We start from the raw sequence: 26241 nt of genomic DNA on the forward strand, positions 1-26241 counted from the left end.
GCCGGAGAAGCTCTTCTGATTGCCGTCTCCCACACGTGCAGCAGGCGACCCTGCAAACGGCAGGACGATGGGAGAGGGGAATTAACGTGGAAGCTTTGCTGCTGCCCGAGGTGTCAGCTGTTTCCCAGAGCAGATGCATGAGGACATGGAGGAAGAGACATGAGTGCAGGCCAAATCCTTTCTCACAGTATGCTGCAGAGGAAACCAGTCCGTTTTCCAAACAAGAGCATGGTCCCCATGGTCTAGGAGTTGAAGGAGAGTGATAGGCTGGGAGTCCCCTGCTCCCGCAGTGATGGCTTCTCAGCTCTCCTTTCCCAGCCAGTCAGGTCCTTAGGGCCCTAGGCAGGGCCCAGGGCCTTAAAACAAGGAGGCCCTTGCCCTAACATGCCCATAGAAACTCATGGAATGTTCCTGAACCCCCTCTCCCAGCTCCATCCAATTCTGCCTTGCTTTTCCATCCCCCTCTGCCATATCCTTGAACTCTGTGGCCTGGAAATGATGTCACTTCCATCACCTCTTAACCTCCCCACCCACTGCCCAGCTTCCTCCCTGGAAGAAGGGAGAAAGGAATGTGTGGGAGCTGGGGTGGGTGTGGAGGGGATGGGGGGGGCCTGCTGGGGAGGGAGGGAGGGGAAGCTGAGATAGAGTTTCTTGCTTCAGCAATGAGACAAAGGCACTCTGTGTTCCCTCAGAGACTCTGTGGATGTTCTTGGCCATGCCACTCTGGGCCAATGCCAGCTGTATCACTGATGAGATTTTTCAGAATGGGTTTGGGGCCAAGAGGCACCCAGAGGAGACCTGTGCTGGGGGGTGGCTGGTGTAGCCCAAGCCCCCGCAGCAGCTTGGAGTAGAGCATTGGTCACAGTTCAGATCTGTGACTGTTTCTTTCAGCACACTGTGACTTCATCAGAAATGTTTTCTTCCGAGCACAAAGACAGGTCTTCACTCTTTAGCTTGGCCTGGGTGATTTTCCACTGTCTGATTCCAGCCATCTTATCAGGAGTCTCTCCAAACCATCTGCCGTGCTTTACTTAAGCCGGCTTTTTCTAGAAATGGCAAACACCTGGTGGGCTGCTGCCACAGCCCCCTCCTGTGCCATGTAGACCTTACCAGGGGTGAAGCCCTCTCCTGCTGAAGAGCCCTCTGGGGAAGCCCCTTTAGGCAGTGACGTGCCTTGAGGTTCAACTTGAACTCAACTTGACCTGAGTACTATTTGTCATCACTTCTTTCCACTTCCCCTCTCTGCCTCTATCAAAATCCTAGGCTGCTCTCAAGATTAAATGGAAATGTCAGCTCCCCACAGAAGCCTCCCAGGTTCCTAGTTGTACTCCCTGCTTCCCTTCCCCCTGTCCCCCCGACTTTAACTGTAAGTAGCTTCAATCTCTCAGGAAATTCTCCTCACATTTGCTGATGGGTCAGAGAGCCCCTGGCTGCCAAACCCTGCCTTACTTTGGAAGCTAAGGCTGAATCTCCTTCACCTATGTACCCCCTTCCGGGAATTCAGTGACTGTGGGATTGACTTGGACCTGAGCATCTGTGGAGGTGAATTTGGGGGGCTGAGGGGAGGCACAGCAGTGGCCTGAGCTGCCAAGTTGCCTGGACTCCTTGACATGTGCCTCTTCTACTCCAGGAGGAGGATTGATCCTACCTGACTAATGATCCCTGTGCTAGCTAGAGCTGGGAGGCCCAGCCCATGTGTCCTTCCCGCTGGTACTTCAAATGCAACAGTCATGCCAAGCCCCCTGGGATTGGAGGGATTCTACTGTGTAGGTTCCATTCTCTAGGTCCAGGGCCCATTCTCCCCACTGAGTGAACATAGAACTGATGTAATTTAAATTTGCAATTTAAGATGGGATTTGGTCTGGGAAGTAGCAGTAACTTAACCAAAAATAAATTTTTTGAAGGAAATAAATAGAAATAGACATCGATTTTTTATTCATAGCAGATGCACAAAACTTATTTTATGCCATACTTTGAAAAATGTATTTAGGACAAAGATTGCCTGAATCATTGAAGGAACTTTCCACTATAAAACAATCGATCTCAGATTTGTTACTACAGAACAAGAAGGAAGGGAAATATCCACTCATCAGTCACCTCTCCATGGACTAAACTATCTGAAAGGTCAAAAACTAAACCAAAACCAAAAAACTAAAAACCTGCGTTATAAAACTAACAGTAAAATACGTAAAGTGCAAACAGAATTGAAGCACTTTTGCTGTTAGAGTGAATGCTAATCGACACAATTGCTCTCTGGAGACTAATAGTCACTGGGCCCAGCAAGGTTGGGAAGCCACACCTGAGATTGCTACATTAAGCCCAGGACCTTGGAGAGGGGATAAATGGCCTCAGGTTGGTATCTGACACTCTTAGTGTTCACAAAAAAAGCAAAACAAACTTGCTGGAGGAAAACATCTCATTTTAAAGCTATTGGTTTCCCATATATTAAAATCTAGCAACCATGAGTTCAAAATCAAAGATTACTGAGCACAAAAAGAAACAACAAGACGTCACTGTTTGAAAGGCAGAGAAATAACAGTGATTTAGACCCCCAAGGATTTAAGATTTTGGAATTATCAGATATAGGATATAGAATATGTAGGAAATGTTGAAAGAAATTTAAAAAATGAGATCGTAAAAATGTATAGGCCACAAAGACTAACCAAATGACCAAACAACTTTAAAAGAACCAAATAGGACATTTAGACATAAAGAATGTGATCACCGAAACAGAAAATGAGATGGATACATTAAACAGCAGATTCAACAGTTAAAAGGAGAAACAAAAATGGAAAACAAATCTGAAACAGCTACTCAGAACGTAACAGAGAAGCCAAGAAGCGAAAACTGAAAGCCCTGTTAAGTGATATAGAAAATAGAATGAGAATGTGTAAGCACATTTCCATTTTTTCCAAGTTATTTATTGCTGAAGGACCCTGTATACATTTATCAATTCTAGTACCTTAATAGCTACCCAACAAGTCATTAACATACAAAAGCATGTGTCATGAGAAAAAGAAAGACCACATTCTGCTTGTTAGCAACTTGTCACTCCGGGAGCAGCAGAGCTCACGTCAGTGAGGTCTGTGAAAAGTCACTTTTTGTGTTCATCCTGAGTGAAAGCTGGATGACTTAAGGCCTTCACCTAAGCTCTCTCTCCTGTTATCTGGTGAGCCAACTGGATGTCTTTGGGCATGGTGGTACTTTCAGTGTGGATGGCACGCACATTAGTATCTTCAAACAGGCCCACCAGGTCTGCTTTGGTGGCCTCCCAAAGGGCACCAGTAGCTGCACTCTGAAGCTTCAAGTTGGTTTTGAAATCCTGGAGGACCTCTCTTACCAGCCTCTGGAAAGGCAACATGGATGAGAAAATTGGTTCATTTCTGGAAACAATGACACGGTCCCAGGCCTGTAGCCTTGAGGTTTCTTCACCCTCAGGTAGAGGAAGTGCTTTTCCTGGCAGCCTTGGGGGCCAGCTGTTTGCAGTGTAGGAGGTGGGTTTACCACCAGGGGACTTACCAGTGGTCTCTTTGGTTCAGGCCATTTTCTCTTACCCAATGCCAAAATATTAAGCTGCTCTTCTGCCCAGTGTGGTGAGCTGCTGCCCAGTGAAGATCATAGCCCCCCAGCAGAAGAACGATGCTACTCCAGCCAACCACCAAGCCGCTCTGCACCCCCATAGTCCTGATTATAGTGTCAGAAAATAGAACGGAGGAGAGGTAGTAGCTCAAGGGACAATGATTGAGAGTTGAGAAGTGTTTGGTTTTGTTTTTTAACTAGTTGGTGAAAAGGATGACTACAGGAATAGGGAACACACAGACAATATAGAAATGAGTCAACATTTAGACTTTAGTGAAACCCAGAACATCATAAATACGACAAGAAATTAAAATGAGGCAGAACAAAGATAGAATGATTATAAAGGAATGAGAATGAACAGCAGACTTCTCAATAGTGATAATGAAAACCAGGAAGCAATGGAATATCATCTACAAAGTGCAGAGCAAAAAAAGATTTTTTTTGGAATCACGTACATGGCCAAACTGCCTTTCGGGGCTAGAAGTGCATTTGTTTTCTATTGCTGCATAACAAATTGCTCCACATTTAGAAGCTTAAAAACATCACATTTATTATCACATGGTTTCTTTGTTTGGAAGTTCAGGACAGCTTAGCCGGCTTCTCTGCTCAAAGTCCACTGAGCTGCAGTCTTGGTGTTGGCTGGGGTTGCTCAATGCAGGGACTGACTGGGGAAAGCTCTGCTTCCAGCCTCCTGCAGGTGGCTGACTGAATTCATCTCTCTGCAGCAGAGGACAGAGGTCCCTCTTTTCTTGCTGACTGTTGGCTCAGGGCTGCTCACAGCTGCTAGGGACATCCCACAATTCCTTGCAGTGTGCTCCTCTCCAGAGGCCCCTCACACATGACAGCTTACTTTTTCAAACTAACAAGGGAGAACGTTCTCTGGCTCCAGTTCTCTGGTCCAGTCTTGTGGAACACAATGCCACCATTTGAGTGGTTTCCCATCCCCTTTGCCATATCCTGTTGTGAGAAGCAAGTTGCCTCTCCTGTGTGTATTCAAGAGGGGTAGTTCACACAACGGTTGGATGTTAGCAGGTTGGGATGTTTGAGGATCCCCTTAAGGTCTGTCCACCCCAGAGGTGAAATGAAAACATTTCTAGATACAGAAAAAAGAGGCTTTTTCAACAAATAGTCTTTTTTTTTTTTTTGTCTTTTTAACAAATAGTCTTTTTAAAAGAAGATTCTAAAAGATGATCTTTAGAAATAAGGAAAATAGTTTGGAGGATGGTTGAGATTCAGAAAGAATGGCCAACAAATCATTTAGTAAATATGTTACATTGATTATCTACTGCTCCATAATAAATTACCCCAAACTCAGCCACTTTGGGTAATAAACATTGGTTATTTCACACGGTTTCTGGGGATCAAAGAAACTGAGCTGGGCGGTTCTGGCTCAGGTTAAAGAGGTTGCAGTCACCTGTCAGCCAGCGAGGCAGTTGCCTGAAGCCTGGAGAATCTACTTCCAAGCTCACTTCGTGGTTCATGGTGGGCCTAGTTTTCTAGCAAGTTTTTGGACGGAGGCCCTTGATTCTTTGCTACTCGGGCCCCTCCACAGGGTTGTCTGAGTGTCCATAAGATGGCAACCGGCTTTCCCCAGAATGAGCAATCTGAGGGATGTGGGAGAGGGAAGGGGAAGATGTGGTGGTGGGGTGGGGGCGTTTACAACCTGACTGGTACTGGGAGCAGCATGCCATTCCTTCTACCGTGCTCTAGGTCACATAGGCCACCCATGGAGCAGGGTGGGGGAGCTGATGAGAACCATATGCCAGGAGGCACTGGGGGCCATCCTGAGAACTGTCTGCTGCACCGTGGGTGGATTGAGATACTACTCTCACAAAGTACAAATGCTAAGACCTACTTTATAGGATTTTTAAAGAACAAAGCAAATATTATGCAATATTAGCATACATATCAGGAAGGGTGATTGGTAGTTTTGTATTTTTCAAGGTATTATGCCTAATAATTATTATAGCTATTACCTTTGGACTTCTAAATCTTTGATAAGTTGACTACACAGGTGAAATTCCAAAGGCAACCACTAAAAGGTCAGAAATAGGTTGTACAGTTTCTAAACCAGTCAAGAGAAAATGTGAATAAGAAAAAAAAAATCAATCCAAAAGAAAGAAAAGGAAAATAGAAGTAATTACTAGAAAATTAGGGGACAAATAAATGGCAAAAATCAGTCCAAATATATCAATAGTTACAGCAAATGAAGCTAATCTGACAATTATTAAAGTCCATCAGGTTCTATTTACAAGAAAGAAAAAAAAGCAGCTTTTTTTTTTTACACAACACATAAGTCCCTAGAAAGGTAGAAAACAAAGTAGATTTTAAGACAGAATTGCTATATAATCCTAAAAGACCCAATCACAAGATAATAAAACAACTTTAAACTGTTAGAATTCTGTTAAGAAGCACAGGGATAAATTTATAAATCCTTTCTCATTGTGGTAGATTTTAAGGCACCTATTTCAATTTTGGATATTAAACAGTCAAAATCATGAAAAAATAGAAATTTAAATAAGCAGTTAATGGTCTTAATTGTGTGTGTGAGTGTGTGTGTGTGTGTGTGTGTGTGAGAGAGAGAGAGAGAGATATTTGTGTGGATCAAACTACAGGCCTAGCATAGGTTAGGCAACTGCTTTCTACCACTGAGCTACAATCCAGCCCAGGAACTTAATTTAATGAGCATATAGAACTTCCTTCCCAACAGTGAAGATATTCACAATTTCCTAAGAATCCATGGAATGTGTATTTTTAGTAAGTGACCACAGTTGAAGGCATCTGTCATACAGACCACATTCTTTGACTATGGTGCCCTGAAGTTAGAAGTCAGTAATAAAAGCAAATTAAAAATGACTCTCCATGTGGACATTAAAAAAATACTTCTTAATAATGCACGGGTCAAATAAGAAATTATAGTGAAAAAATTATAATGGAAAGTTAAAGTACAAAAAATTGAACAGTCATTTAAAAAAACACCATATTTTCAAGCTTATATGGTAGAGTGAAAGTGTCACTTGGAGGAAAATTTATCATCTTAATGCTTAAATTAGAAAATGAGAAAAGCGAACTAGATGTCCTACTAAGACGATAACAATAGGAACAACATCAAAATAGAATAAAACCAAAGAATATAGGAGGGCAGAATTAAGAAAAAATTTAAACATACAATAAAGATTAATTTCTTTGAAAAGATTAATATTCTGGTGAGACTGATCTATAAAAAAAGGAATTGTCACAAGAAATATTAAGAATGAAAAAAAAAGGAAGTGGCCACAGATCCAACAGAAATTAAAATAGCCACAAGAAAAATACCATGAACAACTTTGTAACAATAAGTTTTATAGCAAAAAGGGCAAATTCATACTAAATGTATCTGGATAGTAAATGTATTCAAGAAAAGATAAATATCCAAAGGTATATTCACAACTGTGAATTAATTGATTAGGCATTTAAATCTTCCTACAAAGAAAATACTAAACCTAGATTATTCCAATCTTCTTCAGACTTCCAGGGATTGACAAGAGAGCTAATACTTGTTCATGAGACCAGTACCACCATACTGTCTTAGGCTCTTTTGTTTCTATGACAAACTACTTGACACCAGGTAATGAAGGCTTAGGGGTTGGAATTGTGGCTCAGCAGTAGAGTGCTCACCTAGCACGTGTGAGACCGTGGGTTCGATCCTCAGCACCACATGAAAATAAAATAAAAATATGTGTTCACCTATAACTAAAAAATAAATATTAAAAAATATGAAGGTTTATTTAGCTCACAGTTTTGGATAGATTAAAGAGAAAAACCATATGTATAGAACCCGCAGTTATAATTAATATAAATCAGAAACATCCTGGAAAGATTAGAGGGGAATTTTCAAAACATTTGAAGAACTCCATTTGAAATCAATAGTAAGACACACGCATGTGTATGCGCGCATTTGTGTGTGCATATGTGTCTACCGTTGTTTTAGACTAATGGGGTCAGGATCTTGGGGAAAGAGGAATGGGAGTGACTGTTAATGGGGTATAGTGTTTCTGTGGGGATGTAACTAAATGGTGGTGGTGGGTGCACAACCCTGTGACTATATTAAAAACCACTGGGTTGTACACTCTAAGTGTGAATTTCATAGTATGCCAATTATGTATTTTTATTGGAGTAAGAACACTTAACATTTCTAGGTGTACAATACTGTATTAAAAATGTACAGCAGATCTCTAGAACATATTCATCATGCAGAACTGAAATCTTGCTGATTAGCAGCTTTTTAAAATAGAAGAACAAGGACAAAATTAAAAACAACAAATATATGTGAAATTCAGGATACTGATTACCTCTGAGAGGGAGACAGGGGGATGGGTTGGGGGAAAATATAGGTAAATAGAGCAGAATTTGCAATGTTCTTGTTCCGAACTTAACTTGTTTATGGGTGTTTACCTTAATACTATGTTTCATTGTATAAGTGTGCTACAGATATTTTTATACATGTAACATATAATGTAAACTTTAAAAGAAATATAAATATGAAGTGAGATAGCTTTACAAGCAAATGATCGCTTTTTGATAAATGCACTTTGAATCACCTTCTCCGAGTCTAGGGCCTTGGCCTTGACAGGGCTCTGGATGTGCTGTGCTGACCCCTGGTGGCTGAGAAGTGAAGGGCAGGTAGGGGTGCTTGATGGGGACCTGGGGAAAGTCATGGGTGACTTACACTCAGAGCAAACAGAAGCCAGGGATTCAGCCCACCGCCAGTCTCGCCCCACATGGAAAAGAGCAAACAACCTTGGGCCTTCCCGAGTCGGGTTCCTTCCCCTTTTCTCTGACTCTGCACCACCATCATTTAATTGAGGAGTGTGACTACTGAAATCTGTACCTGGGTGGGACCAACTGGCCCTCTCTCTGCCTCTGCCCAGGTGGCCCATCCTGGGGCCACCTACCAGAGGCCAGGCCAGGACTCAATGAGCCCCTGAGCAGAGCTTTCTGAACCTCCTGGTGAAGGAGAGGCCAGTCTCCAAATCCCCTTTGACAATCAAGCCACCTTTGGGGAAGATTTTGAACTTGGACTTATCAGAGGAGAGGCAGGAAGGGTCAGGAGGACTGTCCACGGGGCAGGGCTTACCAGAAGGTCCAGGGAACAGTAAATCTCCTGCCCTACCTGCTGGCTGGGCAAGAGGGACATTGATGTACCGCCCCCTCTATTCTGTTATAAACAAGAATTTCTGAACGGGGTTGTTGGGTGTGGGAACCAGACCAGGGAGGCCCACATCTTAATGAACGAGGGATAGCCACAGAAGGGTGGCCTGAGAGGAGCACACTGATGAGATCCTCTTCATAGTCCTGGTGATGTTACCGCGTTGGCCCTGGGGGCAGCGGAGGAGTTACTCAGTTCCCTCAGCTCTCCACCGAGACTCTGAGTGTCACTTAACCTCTGTGAGCCTCAGGTGCTTGGCCTGGAGCATGGGTTAGTCGTAGTAGCTGCTAATTGTTCTAATTCAGTTATATTAATTGAATCAGTGCATGCAGAGCATTCTGTGAGAGTCAGATACATATTAACTGCTTCAGCCTAGGTGGTTTGAACTCTCCCAGGTCTTGAGAGCTCAGAAGACAACTGTGGATTTGACTCACCCTGGATCAGGTTGATGGTTGGAGGGTCTTCTCCAGTCTAGGGAATAATATCTTCCTCCCTCTGTCCCCAGACGCCATGGAGGTAGTGCTGATCTTTCTGTGCAGCCTGCTGGCTCCCACAGTCCTGGCCAGTGGTAAGTACCATCTAGGGGTTGGTTCTGCTAAGATGGCAGCCGTAGCTCCTTCTCATGGAAGATTCTGGTCTTTTGGGACCTGAGGGTAGGAGGGCTCTCAGATCCCTCATGTTTAATCAGAGGCTCGTCTTTTTAGTCAGCAGAGAAAGTCTGGGAAAGACAGATTCTCACAGACTGTCACCGCCTTGTCCACCTCTTCCCCTCACAGGTCCAGCTGAACCTGCTTTCTTTTAAGCCCTCAGAGCCACCTCAGGACTTTTGGGCTGAACCTTAAAAACATGCCTGTAGGATCTGGACCATAACTAACCAGTTCTGGCCTTATTCCTTGGTCTCAGTTTCCCCCTCTGTCACAAAAGGATGACCGACCCTACCTTTGGGGAATGATGCAAGGGGGGAAAGAAGAAGAAGAAGAAAAAGAAGAAGTCTAAATGCAGGGCTCACCAGCTCTGAGCTGTACCTGGCCTTGGCCCTCAGGTTGGCCTTGACCCCAGCAGGCCCTCCACTCACGCATCCCCAGTATGTCATTCCCAGGAATCTCTGTGGGGACTGAGATCTGTGAGTTAAGACAAGGCAGTCCAGCGTGTGCAGCTGTCTTGACCATGTCTGTTTACTTTTGCAGCAGCTGAGCAGGAGAAAGAAAAGGACCCTTTTCATTATGGTGAGCAGCCTCAGCAACCCTGGGTGTAGGGAGGGGGAGTGAGGCGCAGTCCCATCCAGGGAGGGACAGGCATGCTCTGGTGCCCTGCCTCTTCTCCCTCTCTCACCCCTGGTTCCTTTGGCAGACTACCAGACCCTGAGGATCGGAGGATTGGTGTTTGCTGTGGTCCTCTTCTCGGTTGGGATCCTTCTTATCCTAAGTAAGTTCATTTCTTGTTTTCTGTGGCTGCTAAGCAGGTGGGAACAGCATAAGGCCTGGCCTTTCTGACTCTGGCCTCCACCTCATCTCCAGGACCTAATACAGAGCTGGGCATGGGTCTGGGCACAAAGTAAGTGCTCAGTAAAATAGTTAAGCATGAACAAAGACTATGTAGGTGAATATAAGCATAGATAAGAATGGGCAGGGTGGCTGTCCCAGTCCTGTATCCATTGGGCATGAGCAGGACAGTCACAGGAGAAAGGAGACAGGTGCTGTCCCCAGTGGGCTCCAAGGGACATGGCCCTGTGTTTGTTTTTTTTCCACACAAGCCTGGTCTGCACAGTGCCCTCGCAGGTCCACAGTCAAGTGCACGGTGGTGGTGTGGCCACGTTCTAGCTGTGGAACGTACAACCATGGCCTCCGAGGAACCCTGCTCCAGTCTAGGGTTTCAGCATACAGCTGTTCAAGGTGCACTGCCCAAGTCTAGGGACCATGAACATAGTCCTGCATCCTGTATGGCCTCAGGGCAGCTCTACTGTGGCGTGGCCAGGCCAGGACCGTGACCTTGGATGATTTCTTTGCCTTTCAGGTCGCAGGTGCAAGTGCAGTTTCAATCAGAAGCCCCGGTAAGGATGCCACACCCGTGGCCATCTGGGATGACACTAGGAGGGACAGGGAGGGATCCCTGGTGTATGACCTCAACGGGTATTCTCCTGGACTCTTGTCTGGAAGGAGAGTATGTGCGGGAGGGTGTACGGATATCAATTTGATAATTACAGTTGACTTAGGGGCAAAAAAGAGGCCAAAACCTTGACGCTCAGCCAGTGACTTATATGGGGGAGCAGGGGTGGGATAGAAGGTGCTGGAAACTATTGACTATTGCCCTCTGGAATAGCTGGGCTCGGGACAAGGGAAGAAGAGGGCCTCGTGGTCTCTCTTGAGTCCCAGGTCCTTTCTACAGGACCCAAGACTCTGTCCCTGCCGCTCACCTCTCTGTAAGGCTCCGTGAGCTGCATGGACATGGGGCCTTCCTGTCTTCCCACAAAACTCCCAACCTGTCCAAGGGCAGCTCTGGTTCTCAGAAGCCCAGATTCTGTGGCAGGGCACACGTAAGCCCCCCTGGCCCTGGGCCACCCCTCCTAGTACTTACTTCTCTTGGGGACTGAGGCTGAAGGGTGCCTGTAAGTTCTTTCTGACTCTGTGCTTTTCAGTCCCATCTTCCCTCCACCCCGTAGAGAGTGCTCAGAGGACTTGGAGGGACAGGTCCCAGGTGGCCCTGCTCCAGCAAGCAGCGTGATGATGCTCCTGGGTTTGCCTGGAGACCTCTGATGGGGCTCTGTGTCTCTTTTCCACAGGGCTCCAGGGGACGAGGAAGCCCAGGTGGAGAACCTCATCACTGCAAACGGTAACTGTCCATGACCACCTGCCCAGTGGAACAGAGGGGACAGGAGAGGGTTGTTGTGTGGCCCAGGAGGGACTATTGCTAGGACCCATGGCCTGAGGGCCCTCCAGACAAGCTCCCACAGTGCCAGGAGAGGACTCTGTGACATTGCTCCTTTACCTGCACCAAACAGGCCACTGCTAGTGACAGTTGCTATTTACAGAGCACCTGCTTCTTGTCGGGCACAGACGTCATCTCACATAAGTGCACGTAGCCCCAGGAGGTAGGCCCCACTACCACGTCCTACGGCCCAGGTCTAGGGGCCCAGGTTCCCCTAACCAGCAAGTAGCAGAGCAGGAAATCACACCCACTCTGTGTGACTGGGACTCCCACGTGTGGGACACAGGCGCCCCTTCTGCAGGGGTTGCCCTCCGGAGGGGGTCCTTCACCCCATCTGTCTGTTTTTCTTTCCAGCAGCGGAGCCCCAGAAAGCAGAGAACTGAGGAGCAGCCTCCCGAGGGAAGGTGAGCTGCTCTGTGCCCGGGTCCTCCACTGTCCCCATCCCTGTCCCCATCCCTGTCCTCACTGAGCTGGGCAGGGCCGTGAGGCAGGAGTACTGGGCTAGCTTTTCCAGTGGACAGTTCCTGCTCCGAGGAGCTCTTCCCGAGGTATGAAAAGGACAACAGGACAGTCCAATCCGTGACACACCAAGGTGTCCCCACCTGCACTCAGTGAGCACGGGGAGTCGTGCTTCCACCTGGCCCGCGCCCGGCCTCCTAGGGCACCAGCGCGGCTGCCACCCAGGCACAACTTGGAAACACTCCCATATCAGGGTAGCATTAAGATAATGGCCTCCAATGATGAGTCAAAAACCAAACAGTTTACTGTGATGTCCAACCTCAAGAATGGGGTCCTGGTTAGAATAACTGTGCTCCGGGTACGTCATCAGGTGTCAGAGTGCACTCTCTTCTCGTGTGTATCTAAAAAGAACAGAGGAAAAAAATACAAAAATAAAAATCATTTTATTATGAAATTTTCTAGCCCTCCTCAAAAGTAGGTCTAATAGTATGTGACCACAGCCCCTAGGCTGGCATTGTCACTTCTCCACATTAAGGGACACCACTTTCCTGCATTGCTTCAGCAGCCATTTCTGTTGCTCCTCGGGGAGACACCTGAGGGAAGGTCGTGACTGGCAACTGCTTTCCAGTCTTCAGGGCCAGCCACACACACGGGCTCCCTGGAGCCACCAGAATTGAACAGGACACGTGGGGCTGACCCCATTTTGTGGATGAAAAACTGAGATCACAGAAAATACCCATTTGGATAGAAGGGGACCAGGCCAGACCTTTACATGGGTCTCTGTGGCTGTAGGTTAAAGCCATCCCGCCGCACCCTCTGTCCCGTCTGTGTCCCTTCCTGGCGGACCCTGGAATATCCCAGGGCAAAAAAGCCCGTCTTCTCCCAGTTCACTAGTGCCCTCCCCTCCCTGTACAAACAAGCCGTAACAGACAAGCTCATAACTTTGTCCTAAACTCCAGGTTCAAAGAGATTTCTGCTACGCTGCCCGCGATTGTTACCCGGAGCTCCTGTGGGCTGCTGTGACTCCTTTCCTAAGTGTTAGTGCACCCTCCCAACAGCCCGTGGCAGGCAGAGCCTTACACCCATCTTCAGGATGGGGCTCTTGAAGGCAGGTGGCTGCCTAAGCTGGGGAAGGTCAGAGTGCACAGCTCAGGAGGCAGGAGTCCACCCCAGAGCTTGGTGTTCTGTCCTCTTCCTCACAGCTGGCTGGGCACACTGAGGGTGGGGACAGGGCGGGAAGGCTCAAAGGAGGCGGCCTCAGAATGGAATGTTCTGCCCCCCCACTTCCGTCTTCCAGGTCTTTCTCAAAACCCCTTTTCTCCCAAGCCTTAGGCCATGAGCCACTGAAGGGGGAGTCCCAGGTGTTGGGGTTTGCCTTCCCCATTGACCAGCTGCCGTCCCCTGGGAGAACCAGCCCCTCTGGTGCCTTCACCCCTTTCCCAGCCTCTCAGGCCTGACCTGGCTTCATTGGAGAGTAGAGCTTGGAAGGAATGTCATTTCCGAAATTTCAATGGGCAAGGGGGCTGCGCTGAGGTGGGAGGGGGCAGGTGAAGGAGCCAGAGCTCTATTTTCATTTAATTCTGTCCATTCTCAGCCTCCGGAACCTGAAGGCAGCTGCTCCAACCTTCAGATGCAGATGGCGATGCTTCAGAAAGCAGCCACCCCCACAACAGACCCTTCCCCAGGAGAAGCCAAGAACTTGTGTGTGTCCCTTGTGCCCTTCCTGTGCCCACTAACCCCGGTCCTCTACATCATGATGCAACTAACCCTGGCTTCCCCACCTGCAGCCTGTGGTCCCCACCTAGTGTGTGTGTGTGTGTGTGTGTGTGTGCGCGCACGTGTCTTGTCGACTTGATCTTCGTGGCTACTTGTTGGTGGCTGGTATCATATTCGTGATCTGTAGACTCGCTTTCCCGGGTAGGGGCTGAGCCATTGCCATCGGCTCCTCCCTGCCTCCCCGTGGCTCTGCATCCTCTCCTGCTTCCTGGAGTTTGCTTTTCCCCTGGGAGCCCAATCCCTCCTCCTGATTTAGGGATGAGGGTAGAGTAGGTGCCCGGGCAGGAGTCCCCAGCTCCCAACTCTCCTGGGCTGGAGAAGTTTTCTATCATTGCTCCTCACCCACTCTTCAGTCCTTTCGCGAGAACCTCACTCCCATATTCCACCCTGACCCGAGTGCCTGGAAGGCCTCTTAGCTATTGGAGGTGGGAAGAAGTTGCTGGTGAGCCAAGGTTGCTGTCAGGCGGCCTCCGCCCTTCCATGGCCTCTTTCCTCTTGGGTCCTGCACCATGGAGCCCCATCTGCCTGCCCCTTTGCAGAGTACCCAGGGATTCCAGGCCCAGGGCTTCTATTCCATCCCTGGGGAATGTGCCCCTTGCATATCTTCTCAGCAATAACCCAGGGGCTCTGGAACCTCTCACTCTGTCCCATCTAACCTGCTTCTCAGATTTCAGTCTGGGCTCAGACTCTCATCCTGGAGTTGGGTCACTGGCAGGTGACAGCTGAGGGAGGCCTGTTCTGCTGGGGCCAGCTTGTGGAGATGGGATGGACAACGGGGAGAGTGGGAGGTCTTTGCTTCTCTGCCCAGGTCCCCTTGTCCGGGGAGCAGGGGCAGCTCCTTTGTCCTTCCTCTGCCTGTTGACTGGAGTGTGAGTGTTGGAGTGATGTGTGAGGCCACAGCTGTGTTGCAGTTTGGAGACGCAGCAGGGCTCCACGAAGCCCTGCTGGAGAGCCATGGCAAGAAGTTGAAGGTCATAAGAGTGGAACTCGGCCAGACCCTGCCCCACCCATCCATTGCATTTGTGGAAACTAACCAAACCTTGATGCGTGACCAGGACTGCTGTTCTCTGTCTTGTGATCTGTCCTCTCAACAGAAAGAGATAAATAAAACACATCGTTGTTTCCTAGTGGCTCTGAGGTGCTTCCCTTTCTGAGAAAGAACTTGAGTATGTGTAGGGCTGTGGAACTTCAAGGGCTGCAGGGAGACTGACCTTGCTCAGGGGAGGAAGCCAAGGCTGGAGAGCCAGCCAGGGAGAGGGGGGCTACTTCAGCTGCTTTGACAGGTGGTCCCTCTCTAGTCTCTGCCTCTCTCTTCCTCTTCCTCCCCACCTGCTCCCAGGTCACTGGGCTCAGGCTGCATCCCATGGCAGGACCTGTGTTACGCACAGCCTCCGAGGAGAAAGGTGTCACAGTGCATTGACCAGGTGCTCACTCGCCCTCATAGCCTCTGTCTGAATTCCGTGAGCTGTTTAGAGCCACAGAACCTCAAGGAACAGTTGTGAGGGACTTGGCCAGGCCTAGCTACTCCCTGGCCTCCCCTGAACCTGCTTGGGGCCTTGCCCTGTCCTGATTTTATATCCACTCTCCACCCCTCAGGTTGCTGAGGAGACTGAGGCTTATAGTTGAGATCAAAGTTAAGTTTGTCAGACCAGTGATCATGGCAGCGAAAAGTATCCTTGGTCCCAGGTAGACTTGATCAACAAGCTAATGACTGCACCTCATGAAATACTGGGGATGGGAGTTCATGGGTCTGCAGCATTTCAGAGCGCAGCCACCGAGACCCTCACAGGCCCTGTGCTCAACAGATTACAGAAGCCTCCCTCAGGCCGTATTAAAAACAAAAACTACAAAATGAGTTTAAGGAAGTTCAATGGGGGTTGTGACTAGCAGATGTGGGATGACTTGTACAAACTTGGCCAGTTAGTTCTCCTGGGAACCCAGCCTTATTCTGACAGCAGGACAGTCCCTGATGATTTTCTGCTGATTTTGCAGATTCTCTCTGATGTACATATTTGAGACTGGTCCAGGCCGTGCAGCTGGCAGATAGAGGAACTAGAGTAGACCCCAGGCTGTGTCCATAGTGCTGTGTGACACCGGCTTCTTCCGGAGGAACTGGCATTTGTGTGAAGGAAGGGGTGATCTGATGGTTCATGTGGCCCCCATCTGCAACATGGCTGTCCCTTCGGGGCATGAACGAGCTGGACTGTGCTATGGAGGTCCATGTGGTGACATAAGACACATAAAGAGCAAAAACACAAATCAAAATGATAATAATAAAGTCATAACACGTTTACTGAGCACTTATCACATGCTGGGCTAGATTTCACGTGGACCAACTCACTTAGAACTCACATCTGGAGACTTTGAGGATGGCTGAATAGAGAGGGTTGCTTTCCTCCATGACATGAAACCGAGAAAGCAGACAGGCAGCGTCTTTGCAAGGTGGGTGAACCAAAAAAAGGGGGTGGGACTTTACTGGAATTTAAAACTGGACATTCAAAGCAGATTTGGGACTTAAGGAGAAATCTCCAGCACTACAGCCACTGCTGAGGCCAGAGGCACAGGCCAGAGGAGTCCCTGGGCCAGCAAAGTAGATGGAAACGGAATCAAAGGAACCTGCATGTTTTAGGAAGCCACAGGTGTGTCTGGGTACCGAGAGTTTAGGAGATCACAGACACTGCCCGGCAGAACTGAAAGACACACTGAGATATTCTTGTGTGAAAGAAGCCCCCATCTCTCCAGGTGGCATGTGGAAGACAGAGGAAGGAACCATTTTGCAGCCATGGCACAGGAGCCAGCAGCGGAGGGGGCCAATTCCTGGCAAACCGAAGTTTGGCCTGAAATACAGGCCCCAGCAAATCCACACTGCACATAGAGTGTGTGCTTAGGTGACCGGGAGAAAATCAGACGTGGAGAGAGGTTTACGCAGGGGACACCTGGTCATGGAAACCCCCAGCTCTCCTTCTCCCTGCTGGCAGGACCGCTGGGAGAGACGTGTCTGGCCTGAATTGGAAAGGGAGTGGTGCAGGAGAGATTGAGTTTGGAGGCTGAAGCTGAGACCAGGAAATGTGGGGTCTACAGGTGACCTACTGGACTAAACATTGGCTCCACCACACAAGTGGAAACCAGGGGAGGTCCCCGGGGTACAGTCTTCCAGTGTGGACCATCAATTGCTGGGTCCTGGAGGTACGCTGATTTAAAATCTCCAGACCAATTGGCATTCCGCAAAGAGCCTGGAGCCCACTTAGGCCTAACCCCTGCCTCCAGGAATTCCACCTACAGGATTACCTCTCCCACTCCAGCAATCCAGAGGGTGGAGCATCTCGCTCCAGATGACCCCACCGAACGTTGTTGAGAAGCTGAGAATCTTTTGAAATCCAACTGAAAGAATTCTTTTTTTCAAAATCTTGTTTAAATTTATTTATTTATTCTAATTTGTTATACATGACAGCAGAATGCATTTCAATTTCTAGTACACATATAGAGCACAATTTTTCCTTTCCCTGGTCCATCTGAAAGAATTCTTTAACTTTACATTGATATTTTTTTTTCTCTCACCTGTTTTCCTCAATTCTCTTTCTTTCTTTTCTTCTGCTAACAGCTAATCTCTATTGTTCTTTCACTCTTCCTTTAATTTTTTACATCTACCTTCTCTCCTCCCTCATAATCATCATTCTATATCATTCCGTTCTCTCCCTGTCCACCATTTGAAACTGTAAACCCTTTTGCAAACTTGCTGTTTTTATTATAGGCAATAACTGATCTATCATTTCTGTTTATCGTGATAATTAACATTGTAGACTTCATATTGGGAACTACTTGGTTTAATGCTTTATATTGTTTGCATTGGTTGTTTTTATTATCTGTCTCCCCCTAAACAGTGAGGTACTGGAAACCTTCAGGGAAACTGTAAGTCCACAGAGTAGAAACTCTACTGCCTCAGATCCATACTGTTAGATGGGTAGACACAGTAACAACATGAAAAAGCAAGGGAACAAATCACCCAAATCAACCAAAAATACTTCAATAACAGAATCCATTGACACCACAGTGGGAGAAATGTCAGAGAAGGAGTTTACAATTTATATAGTTAAAATGATCTGTGAGATAAAAGACGATATAAGGAGTGAAATCAGAGAGCAATTAGAGAAAGTCAAAGATCACTTCAATAAAGAGAGAGATTCTTAAAAAATCAAGCAGGAATCCTGAAAATGAAGAAATCAGCCAAATTAAGAATTCACTGGGAAGCATCACCAACAGGCTAGACCACTTGGAAGACAGAGGCTCAGGCAATGAAGACAAAATACGTAATCTTGAAAACAAAGTTGACCGTGGAGAAAAGATGTTAAGAGACCATGAACAGAACTTCCAAGAAACATGGGATAACCTGAAAAGACCAAATTTAAGATTTATTGGGACAGATGAAGACTTGGAGATACAAACAGAAGGAATGCACAGCCTTTTCAATGAAATAATACCAGAAAATTTACCTAAAGAATGAAATGGAAAATTAAATATAGGAGGTTTACAGGACTCCAAAAATACAAAAATATCAATGATTGAATATACTTTCTTCTATCAGCACATGAATCATTCTCTAAAATAGGCCACAAAGCAACTCTTAGCAAATACAAACAAATAGAGATAATACCTTGCATTCTATCAGATCATAATGTAATGAAATTAGAAATCAGTGATAAAAAATAGAAGCTACTGGACTGGGGCTGTAGCTCAGTGGTAGAGTACTTGCCTAGCACATGTGAGGCACTGGCTTCGATCCTTAGCACCACATAAAAATAAATAAATAAAATAAAGGCATTTCTACAACTAAAGAAAAAATTAAGAATTAAAAAAATAGAAGCTACTTTAACACATGGAGACAAAATAATATGCTCTTGAATGACAAATGGAGAGCAGAAGAAATCAGGGATGGAATTAAAAAATACTTAGAGGTAAATGAGAATAGTGATATAACATATCAGAATCTCTGGGACACTGTGAAGGTAGTGCTAAGAGGAAAGTTCATTGCATTGAGCTCATTCATTAAAATAATAGAAAGTCAACAAATAAATAACCTAACATTACATCCCAAAGACCTAGAAAAAAAGAACAAATCAACACCCAAAGCAGTAGAAGATAGGAAATAATTAAAATCAGATCTGAAATCAATGAAATTGAAACAAAGAAACAATCCAAAAAATCAATAAAACAAAAAGTTGTTTCTTTGAAAAACTAAATAAAACTGATAGATCCTTGGCCAATTGAACAAAGAGATAGAAAACTCAGATTACTAAAATTCACGATGAAAAAGAAAATGTCACAATGGACACTTATGAAATACAGATGATAATCAGAAACTATTTTGAAAATTTATACTCTAATAAAGTAGAAAATCTTGAGGATATTGACAAATTTGTAAAGACATATGACCTGCCCAAACTGAATCAGGAGGACAGAGAAAATTTAAACAGATCAATTTCAATGAAATTGAAGACATCATCAAAAGTTGACCAAGAAAGAAAAGCCGAGGACCAGAGTGAGTCTCAGCCAAGTTATACCAGACCTTCAAAGAAGAACTAACACCTACCCTCCTCAAATTATTCCATGATATATAAAAGGAGGGAACCCTTCCAACTCATTCTATGAAGCTAATATCAACCTGATAGCAAAACCAGACAAAGACACATCAAGGAAAGAAAATCTCAGACCAATATCCCTGATGAACATAATGCAAAAATTCTTAACAAAAGACTGGCAAATCACATTAAAAAACACTAAAAAGATAGTGCACCATGATCAAGTTGGGTTCATACCAGGGATGCAAGGCTGGTCCAACATACATAAATCAATCGTCACATAAATAGACTTAAAGACAAGAATCACATGATTATTTCAATAGACACGGAAAAAGCATTTGGAAAGTTCATTGCATACTTTCACGCTCAAAACACTAGAAAAATTAAGGATAGTAGGAACATACCTCAACATTGTAAAATCTATATATGCCAAACCCAAGGCCAATATTGTTCTAAATGGAGAAAAATTAAAGCATTCCCTCTAAAACCTAGAAGAAGACAGGGATGCCCTCTTTCACCACTTCTGTTCAACATAGTCCTGAAAACCCTCGCCAGAGCAATTAGTCAGAAGAAAGAAATTAAAGGGATACAAATAGGAAAAGAAGAACTCAAACTATGCCTATTTGCTGATGACATGGTTCTATATTTAGAAGATCCAAAAAACTCCATCAAAAAACTTCAAGAACTCATAAATGAATTCAGCAAAGTAGCAGGATATAAAATTAACACCCATAAATCAATGGTATTCCTATCTATCAGTGATGAATCAACTGAGAGAGAAATTAGGAAAATGATCCCATTCAAACAAAATAAAATATTTGGGAATCAGTCTACCAAAAAGAGGTGAAAGACTTCTACAATGAAAACTACAGCACTCTAAGGAAAGACTTTGAAGAAGAACTTAGAAGATGGAAAGATCTCCCATGTTCTTGGATAAACAGAATTAATATTATCAAAATGGCCAGACTACCAAAAGTGCTATACAGACTTAATGGAATTCCTATTAAGGTTCTGATGACATTCTTCATAGAAATAGAAAAAGCAGTCATGAAATTTATTTGGAAAAACAAGAGGCCCAGAATAGCCAAAGCAATTCTCAGCGAGAAAAGTGAAGCAGGAAGCGTCAAGATACAGACCTCAAACTATACTACAGAGTTTAATAACAAAAACAGCATGGAATTGGCACCACAACAGAAATGAAGACCAGTGGTACAGAAGACACAGAGACAAAACCACATAAATACAGTTATCTCTTACTTGACAAAGGTGCCATAAACATACATTGGAGAAAAGATGATCTCTTCAACAAATGGTGCTGGGAAAACTGGAGATCTGGGGATCCATATGTAGCAAAATTAAATTTAACCCCTATCTCTCACCATGCACAAAACTCAACTCTAAGTGGAATAAGGACCTAGGAATTAGACCAGAGACCCTGTGTCTAATTGAAAAAGTAGGCCCAAGTCTATATCATGTTGGCTTAGGAACTGAATTCTTCAAAAAGATTCCAAAAGCACAAGGAGTAAAATCAAGAATCAATAAATGGTATTACATCAAACTAAAAAGCTTCTTTACAGCAAAAAAAAAAAAAAAAGAACATGAAGAGAGAGCCTACAGAATGGGAGAAAATCTTTACCACATGCACCTCAGATACAGCATTAATCCCAGATATATAAAGCACTCAAAAAACTTTAAACAAACAAACAAAACCCCAAATAGCCCAGTCAATAAATGGGCAAAGGAACTGAAGAGACACTTCACAGAAGAAAAAATACACTCATCAACAAATAGATGTAAAAATGTTCAACATCTCTAGCAATTAGAGAAATTCAAATTAAAACTACACTGAGATTCCATCTCACTCCAGTCAGAATAGCAATTATCAAGAATACAAACCACAATAAATGTTGGTGAGGATGTTGGCAAAAAGGTGCACAAATACATTGCTGGTGGGACTGCAAATTGGTGCAACCACTCTGGAAAGCAATATGGAGATTCCTCAGAAAACTGGGAATGGGACCACCATTTGACCCAGCTATCCCATTCCTCAGCATATACCCAAAGGACTTAAAATCAGCATACTATAGTGACTCAGCCACATCAATGTTTATACTAGCTTAATTCACAATAGCTAAACCGTGGAACCAACCAAGGTGCCCTTCAATAGATGAATGGATAAAGAAAATGTGGTATGTATATACAATGGAATATTGCTCACACATAAAGAAGAATGAAATTATGGCATTTGCCGGTAAAGGGATGGAACTGGAGAATATTATGCTAAGCGAAATAAGCCAATACCAAAGAATTAAAGGCCAGATGTTCTCTCTGATATGTGGATGCTGACTCACAATAGGCAGAGGGGAAGAAGAAGTGGAGGTTCACTGGATTGGAAAGGGGATAGTGGTGGGAAGGAAGGGGATGGGATTGGGAAGGACAGTAGAATGAGTCAGAGATAACTTTGCCATGTTCACATATGAAGACGCGGCCAGTGTGACTCCACATCATGTGCAACCACAAGAATGGGAAGTTATACTCTATATATGTATGAAATGTCAAAATACAGTCTGTCCGTATAACTAAAAAAATAAATAATTTTTTTTTCTGCTATGTGAAATGTAAAATAAAGAAAGGAAAAGAACTCACATCTGCACTGTAACTCACCCCCTGGGAAGGACCCAACCTGCATTCTCCCAGCCTCCAAGCACAAAAGTCGGCTTCTACTTGAGACTTGGTTTGATGTGGCAAAGGTAACTTGGCTGAATGGGAGAGTTGCCATACCATGAGGTGCCACTTCCCAGAAATGGACGCCAAGTCCCCTCGTCTCAGTGACTCCTTCCAGCTATTCCCTGTGGAGGTATTTAACACCACTATTAAAACAGGTCAGTTTGCCTCGTGGGCCTTCAGGGGCTGGGGCCCTCCCATCTCTCTGGGTTTTTTGCAGTTTGTAGATTTTAGAACTTGCCAGATTGTTCTCGGAAGAGGCTGAGGCAGTGTGCCAGCAGCAGGGAGGGCAGGTGGGGAAGGGGATGCCAGGCTGACACATACCCCAAGGTCACCAGACACTTGTCCCCTCCTCCAGGGAGGGAGGGCTGTGCCGGCCGGGATCCCAGGCTGGCAGGGGCACTGGCAGGACGAGGTGGGAGGGAGCTCTCCAGCTCTGTCTGGTTCACCCCACTTTGTCCCTGGCTACTCTGCTTTACCCAGGGCCCAGGAAAGAAAAGAGAGGTCATGTGTGTTTGCCTGAGCCAGGGCAGGAGCTTTGGAAATACCTGTCTCCAGGCCACAAAGAGAAGGAACGGTCACCTCCTGCCATTAGCGAGATTCATTGCCGTCACACCTGAGCTCCGGGGGGCAGACTCAGCCAGCTCAAGCCAACCAACTATTGATTTTATGGAGCCGGCCCCAGCCCCGTGGGCAGCTGCCAAGGCAGGGACAGCAGGCAGGGGATGCTGGGACCAGATGTCTTGAAGGGCTCGGTGTGGCGGGGCTGGGGGGTGGGCTCCTGCCCCTGGGCTCACCTGCCCCTCTCTCCTGGAACCCCGGGAGCCTCGCCTGTCAGTTTTTTCCTGCAGTGAGCGGATCTTCCTCCACAGGCTAGGCAGGGCCTCCTGCTAGCTGTGTGGCTCTGGAAGGTCACGGAGCCTCAGTGTTCTCAGCAGCAAAGTGGATTCATCTGCTTCTTGTTCCCTCCCTGGGTCAAATGAGTCTGTGACATAAAAACACTTTGAAAATCCCACCTGCGGGTATCACGTTATCAATCCAACATCACCATCGGCTGCTTATCTCCTCTCTCCCTGCCAGCAGGGCCTCCTGTCTGTTAGATGTGGGTCCAGCGTCATCCTTGGCCCATCTCCCCTGCAGTTCCCACCCCCTGTTAATAGCAGCCACAAAGGTTGCCTAGATGAGTTGTCGGGAAGAGCAAAGCAGATCTTTGGAATTCTCTGGAACCAGGACAGGGATGGGATTGTTGCTATGTCAGGAAAGCTGGGTTCTGTAAAGATAGGAAGGATGAACCGATAACCACGATCCAGCCCTCCCAGAGCCAGAGAGACTCTGCGATTTGTGCAATAAATGAAAAGAGTGACCGCAAAGCCACAGGCGAGCTGTTGGAGTCCGGTCTGCGGGTTCCAGAGGCGGTGGAGGCAGGGAAGGCGGTGAGGGGAAGGCTTGCTGGAGGGGACGGGGAAGGAGGGCTTCTAGAGGGAAGGGCCACTGCCGAGCAATGGCCTTGGTTCCAGGTGAACGCCAGGCATGAGTTCTGAGGAAAGTCAAGAATGCATTTCTCTCCAGGGTATTCGCTGTGGGGGAGGCGGGTGGAATGGGTTTGACCTTGTCACCAGCCAGTGACTTTGACTCTAGAGTACATTGCCCTTTGGCAGCTCCCAGGACCTCTGTGCCCCATAGTTGGGGCCATCTTGAAGCCAACACTTAAGGAACGGACCCTTTGAGGCCCACCTCCTTCCTCCCAGCCCCACCATATAAGACCCCAGTGAGCTGGCATCTGTAGGCAAAGCAGGTGACAGGAGCCAGCGTGTCACAAATGTTGCCTAGAAGAGCCACCACCATTCCTGCGCAGTAGGCACGCACGCCACGCACCTGTGGATGAATGGGAGCCAGGGGTCGGAGCTTTGCAGGGGTTTCTAGCTCCTGCCCCCTCAAAGCCCCATTCAGCTGTGAGCCAAAACCAAGAGGGATTGATCTGGGGGCCTAGAGTTCAAGGCTGGGGACTCTGACATGCAGACCCTGCAAAGCCCAGGGCAGGTGGGACTGGCGAGTCCTGTCTTTGGGAAGGCCTCTGCGCTGGTGGTTCAATTGAGCACCAGGGAGACCAAGGTCAGCTGGACGTCCCAGTTGTTACTCCCACCCCAGGCTGCTGCTGAGACTTCAGAGTCAGGGCATGGGTGGAGGGTGCTGCTTGGGGGAGACAGAGGAGACTGAGGCTAATAGCTGAAGTCAGTGTCCCATTTGGCATGATGGTGCTGAAAGAGGGATCCAGGGGTGAGACCACCCCTCCAGGTGGGCACAGCTGGATTGTCCCTCCAGCTTGAAACAAGCAAAGAACGGCAGGGGAGGTCTCTGCCTGCTCTGGAGCCTGGCTGGGACTGCAGCACAGGGGTGTCTCCACCCCAGCTGGTCCCAACACCCCAAGGAAACCCGCAAGAGCAAGAACCGAGGCCAGAGCCAGCGGGGGACAACTGTCACCTTGGTTTGTCTGGGAGGCAAGGAAGGTTGGGACAGTGATGGGGGCTGGCAGGGGTCAGCAAGGGGAGGATGCTCCCAGGAAGCCTGCTGCAGAGGTCACCACTTGGACTGAGCCAGGCGAAGGGACTGGAGTGAGTATCCTTGTCCCCTGGGGCCAGCTGGGGCTCACGACCTTCTTTGGCCAAGCGCTTTATCTGTATCACCTCTTCCTACAGCGACCCTGCAAGGTAGGTGGTTTCCCATTTTACAGACGGCAGGGGACAAGAAGGACACCAAAGAGATGTCCTTCCCCAGTGTCATGCAGTCCAAAGCGCAGGGTCAGGATGCAAGGGGATTTAAGTCCCTGAGGGTCTGGGCACCTCTGTAAGCAGAGACACGTGGGAGGAGATGTTCCTGGGCTGCCCTCAGGTAACATGGTCCAGGGGTGGAAGGGCCAGGCCCTCTCTGCAGGACAGTAGGATGTCTCAGAGAAGGCTCCTTGTCCCCAGTGCAAAGTAGGCCCTGAGGATGACCTTGGCCAGCTGGGGGAGGATGAGGAAGAAGCCTTGGAGTGACGAGAGAGGGTGGGAGCTCTGCCACTCTCAGCCAACATCATTCGGGTTCCCAGGCTCCGGGAGGAGCCCATGGTGGGGGGATGGGGTGGCAGGAGAGGAGGCAAGAGGAGTGACAGCGAAGCCCCAGAGGAGCTGCGGGCAAGGTTGGGGTGCTGACCTTGCCCACAGCTGCCTGTCGGGGAGAGTGCAGCTACCGGGCTGATGGGAGGAGGCTGCCTAGCCCTGGGCTCCCAGCACCACCCACAGGATGCCCTTCCCCTCTCTGCAGCTGACTCATTCATTTAAAAAACTCAGGGTCCACTATGTGCCGTGCCAGGCACTGGGGATCTAGGAATGAGCACACACACACACACACAGGGGTTTACATTCTAGTTGGGAGAAAGAGCAGATAAGGACAATGTTTAACTTGTCAGAAATAAGTGCTGCCCACAAAAAAAGCCAGCTGGGAGGGGGTTTGTAGTATTTTGCAGAGAAGGGCGTGGGAATTTTAGACAGCAATGCCAAGAAGGGTGGTCTGAGTCAGGTACAGGAGGAAAGGCCTGAGGATAGCATGAGTTTAGCCAGGAAGCTCACTGGAGGACCAGTACTCAGGAAGAAAACAGCCTGTGCAAAGGTCCTGAGACAGAATGGAGCTCTGGGTGGTCAAAGGACCATCCAGGGGACCAGTAAGCTGGAATAGAGAGATGAGAGAATGTTCAGAGGGCTCACTGGAGTGACAGTAAGAAGGGCCTCTTAGGACACCAAAGGACTTCAGGGTATACTCTGAGCCCTCAGATTTTGAGCAGGAGAGCAAACCATTTTTTTCAAGTGAGGGGATTGGGTGGGATGGCCTTGAAGCCCTCCTCTGTGGGACACAACACCTTTGTTCACAGCATCTGGGTTGGGGAGGGAACTCCGGGGAGCAGAGGGGCACAGCTCAGATCAACAAAATTTTCTAGGCCAGTGATAAAGTGTGTGAACCTGGCCACCTTGAACGTCC

The 26241-nt window shown here is 47.1% G+C and overlaps 1 protein-coding gene and 1 long non-coding RNA gene across 3 annotated transcripts in view; one reads left to right on the forward strand and one right to left on the reverse strand.

Annotated features, from left to right (window-relative positions):
* The window catches only part of Fxyd6 (FXYD domain containing ion transport regulator 6), a 30936-nt gene extending 15882 nt beyond the window's left edge, over positions 1–15054 (forward strand). Inside the window, exons 2-8 of one of the 2 annotated variants that reach the window (XM_046438565.2) lie at positions 9273–9335; positions 9955–9993; positions 10118–10192; positions 10781–10817; positions 11547–11596; positions 12047–12096; positions 13746–15054. In XM_046438565.2, coding sequence (XP_046294521.1) covers positions 9278–9335; positions 9955–9993; positions 10118–10192; positions 10781–10817; positions 11547–11596; positions 12047–12075 — 288 coding nt within the window. In that variant the 5' untranslated portion in view covers positions 9273–9277 and the 3' untranslated portion in view covers positions 12076–12096; positions 13746–15054. Of the gene's footprint in view, positions 1–9272; positions 9336–9954; positions 9994–10117; positions 10193–10780; positions 10818–11546; positions 11597–12046; positions 12097–13745 lie in introns of those variants that run through there. The other variant, XM_046438564.2, reaches the window with a different exon arrangement.
* On the reverse strand, positions 1909–25009 carry LOC124088794 (uncharacterized). The gene is made up of 2 exons (XR_006850469.2): positions 22168–25009; positions 1909–12552 (listed from the first exon to the last, which is right to left on the reverse strand). It is a non-coding gene; the product is annotated as an uncharacterized LOC124088794 (long non-coding RNA).
* Between the last annotated feature and the right edge of the window lie 1232 nt (positions 25010–26241).

This window comes from Marmota monax, unplaced genomic scaffold, assembly GCF_021218885.2.
Source record: "Marmota monax isolate L192 unplaced genomic scaffold, Marmota_monax_Labrador192_F-V1.1 WCK01_AAM20220418_F8-fsc00081, whole genome shotgun sequence".
NCBI lineage: Eukaryota > Metazoa > Chordata > Mammalia > Rodentia > Sciuridae > Marmota > Marmota monax.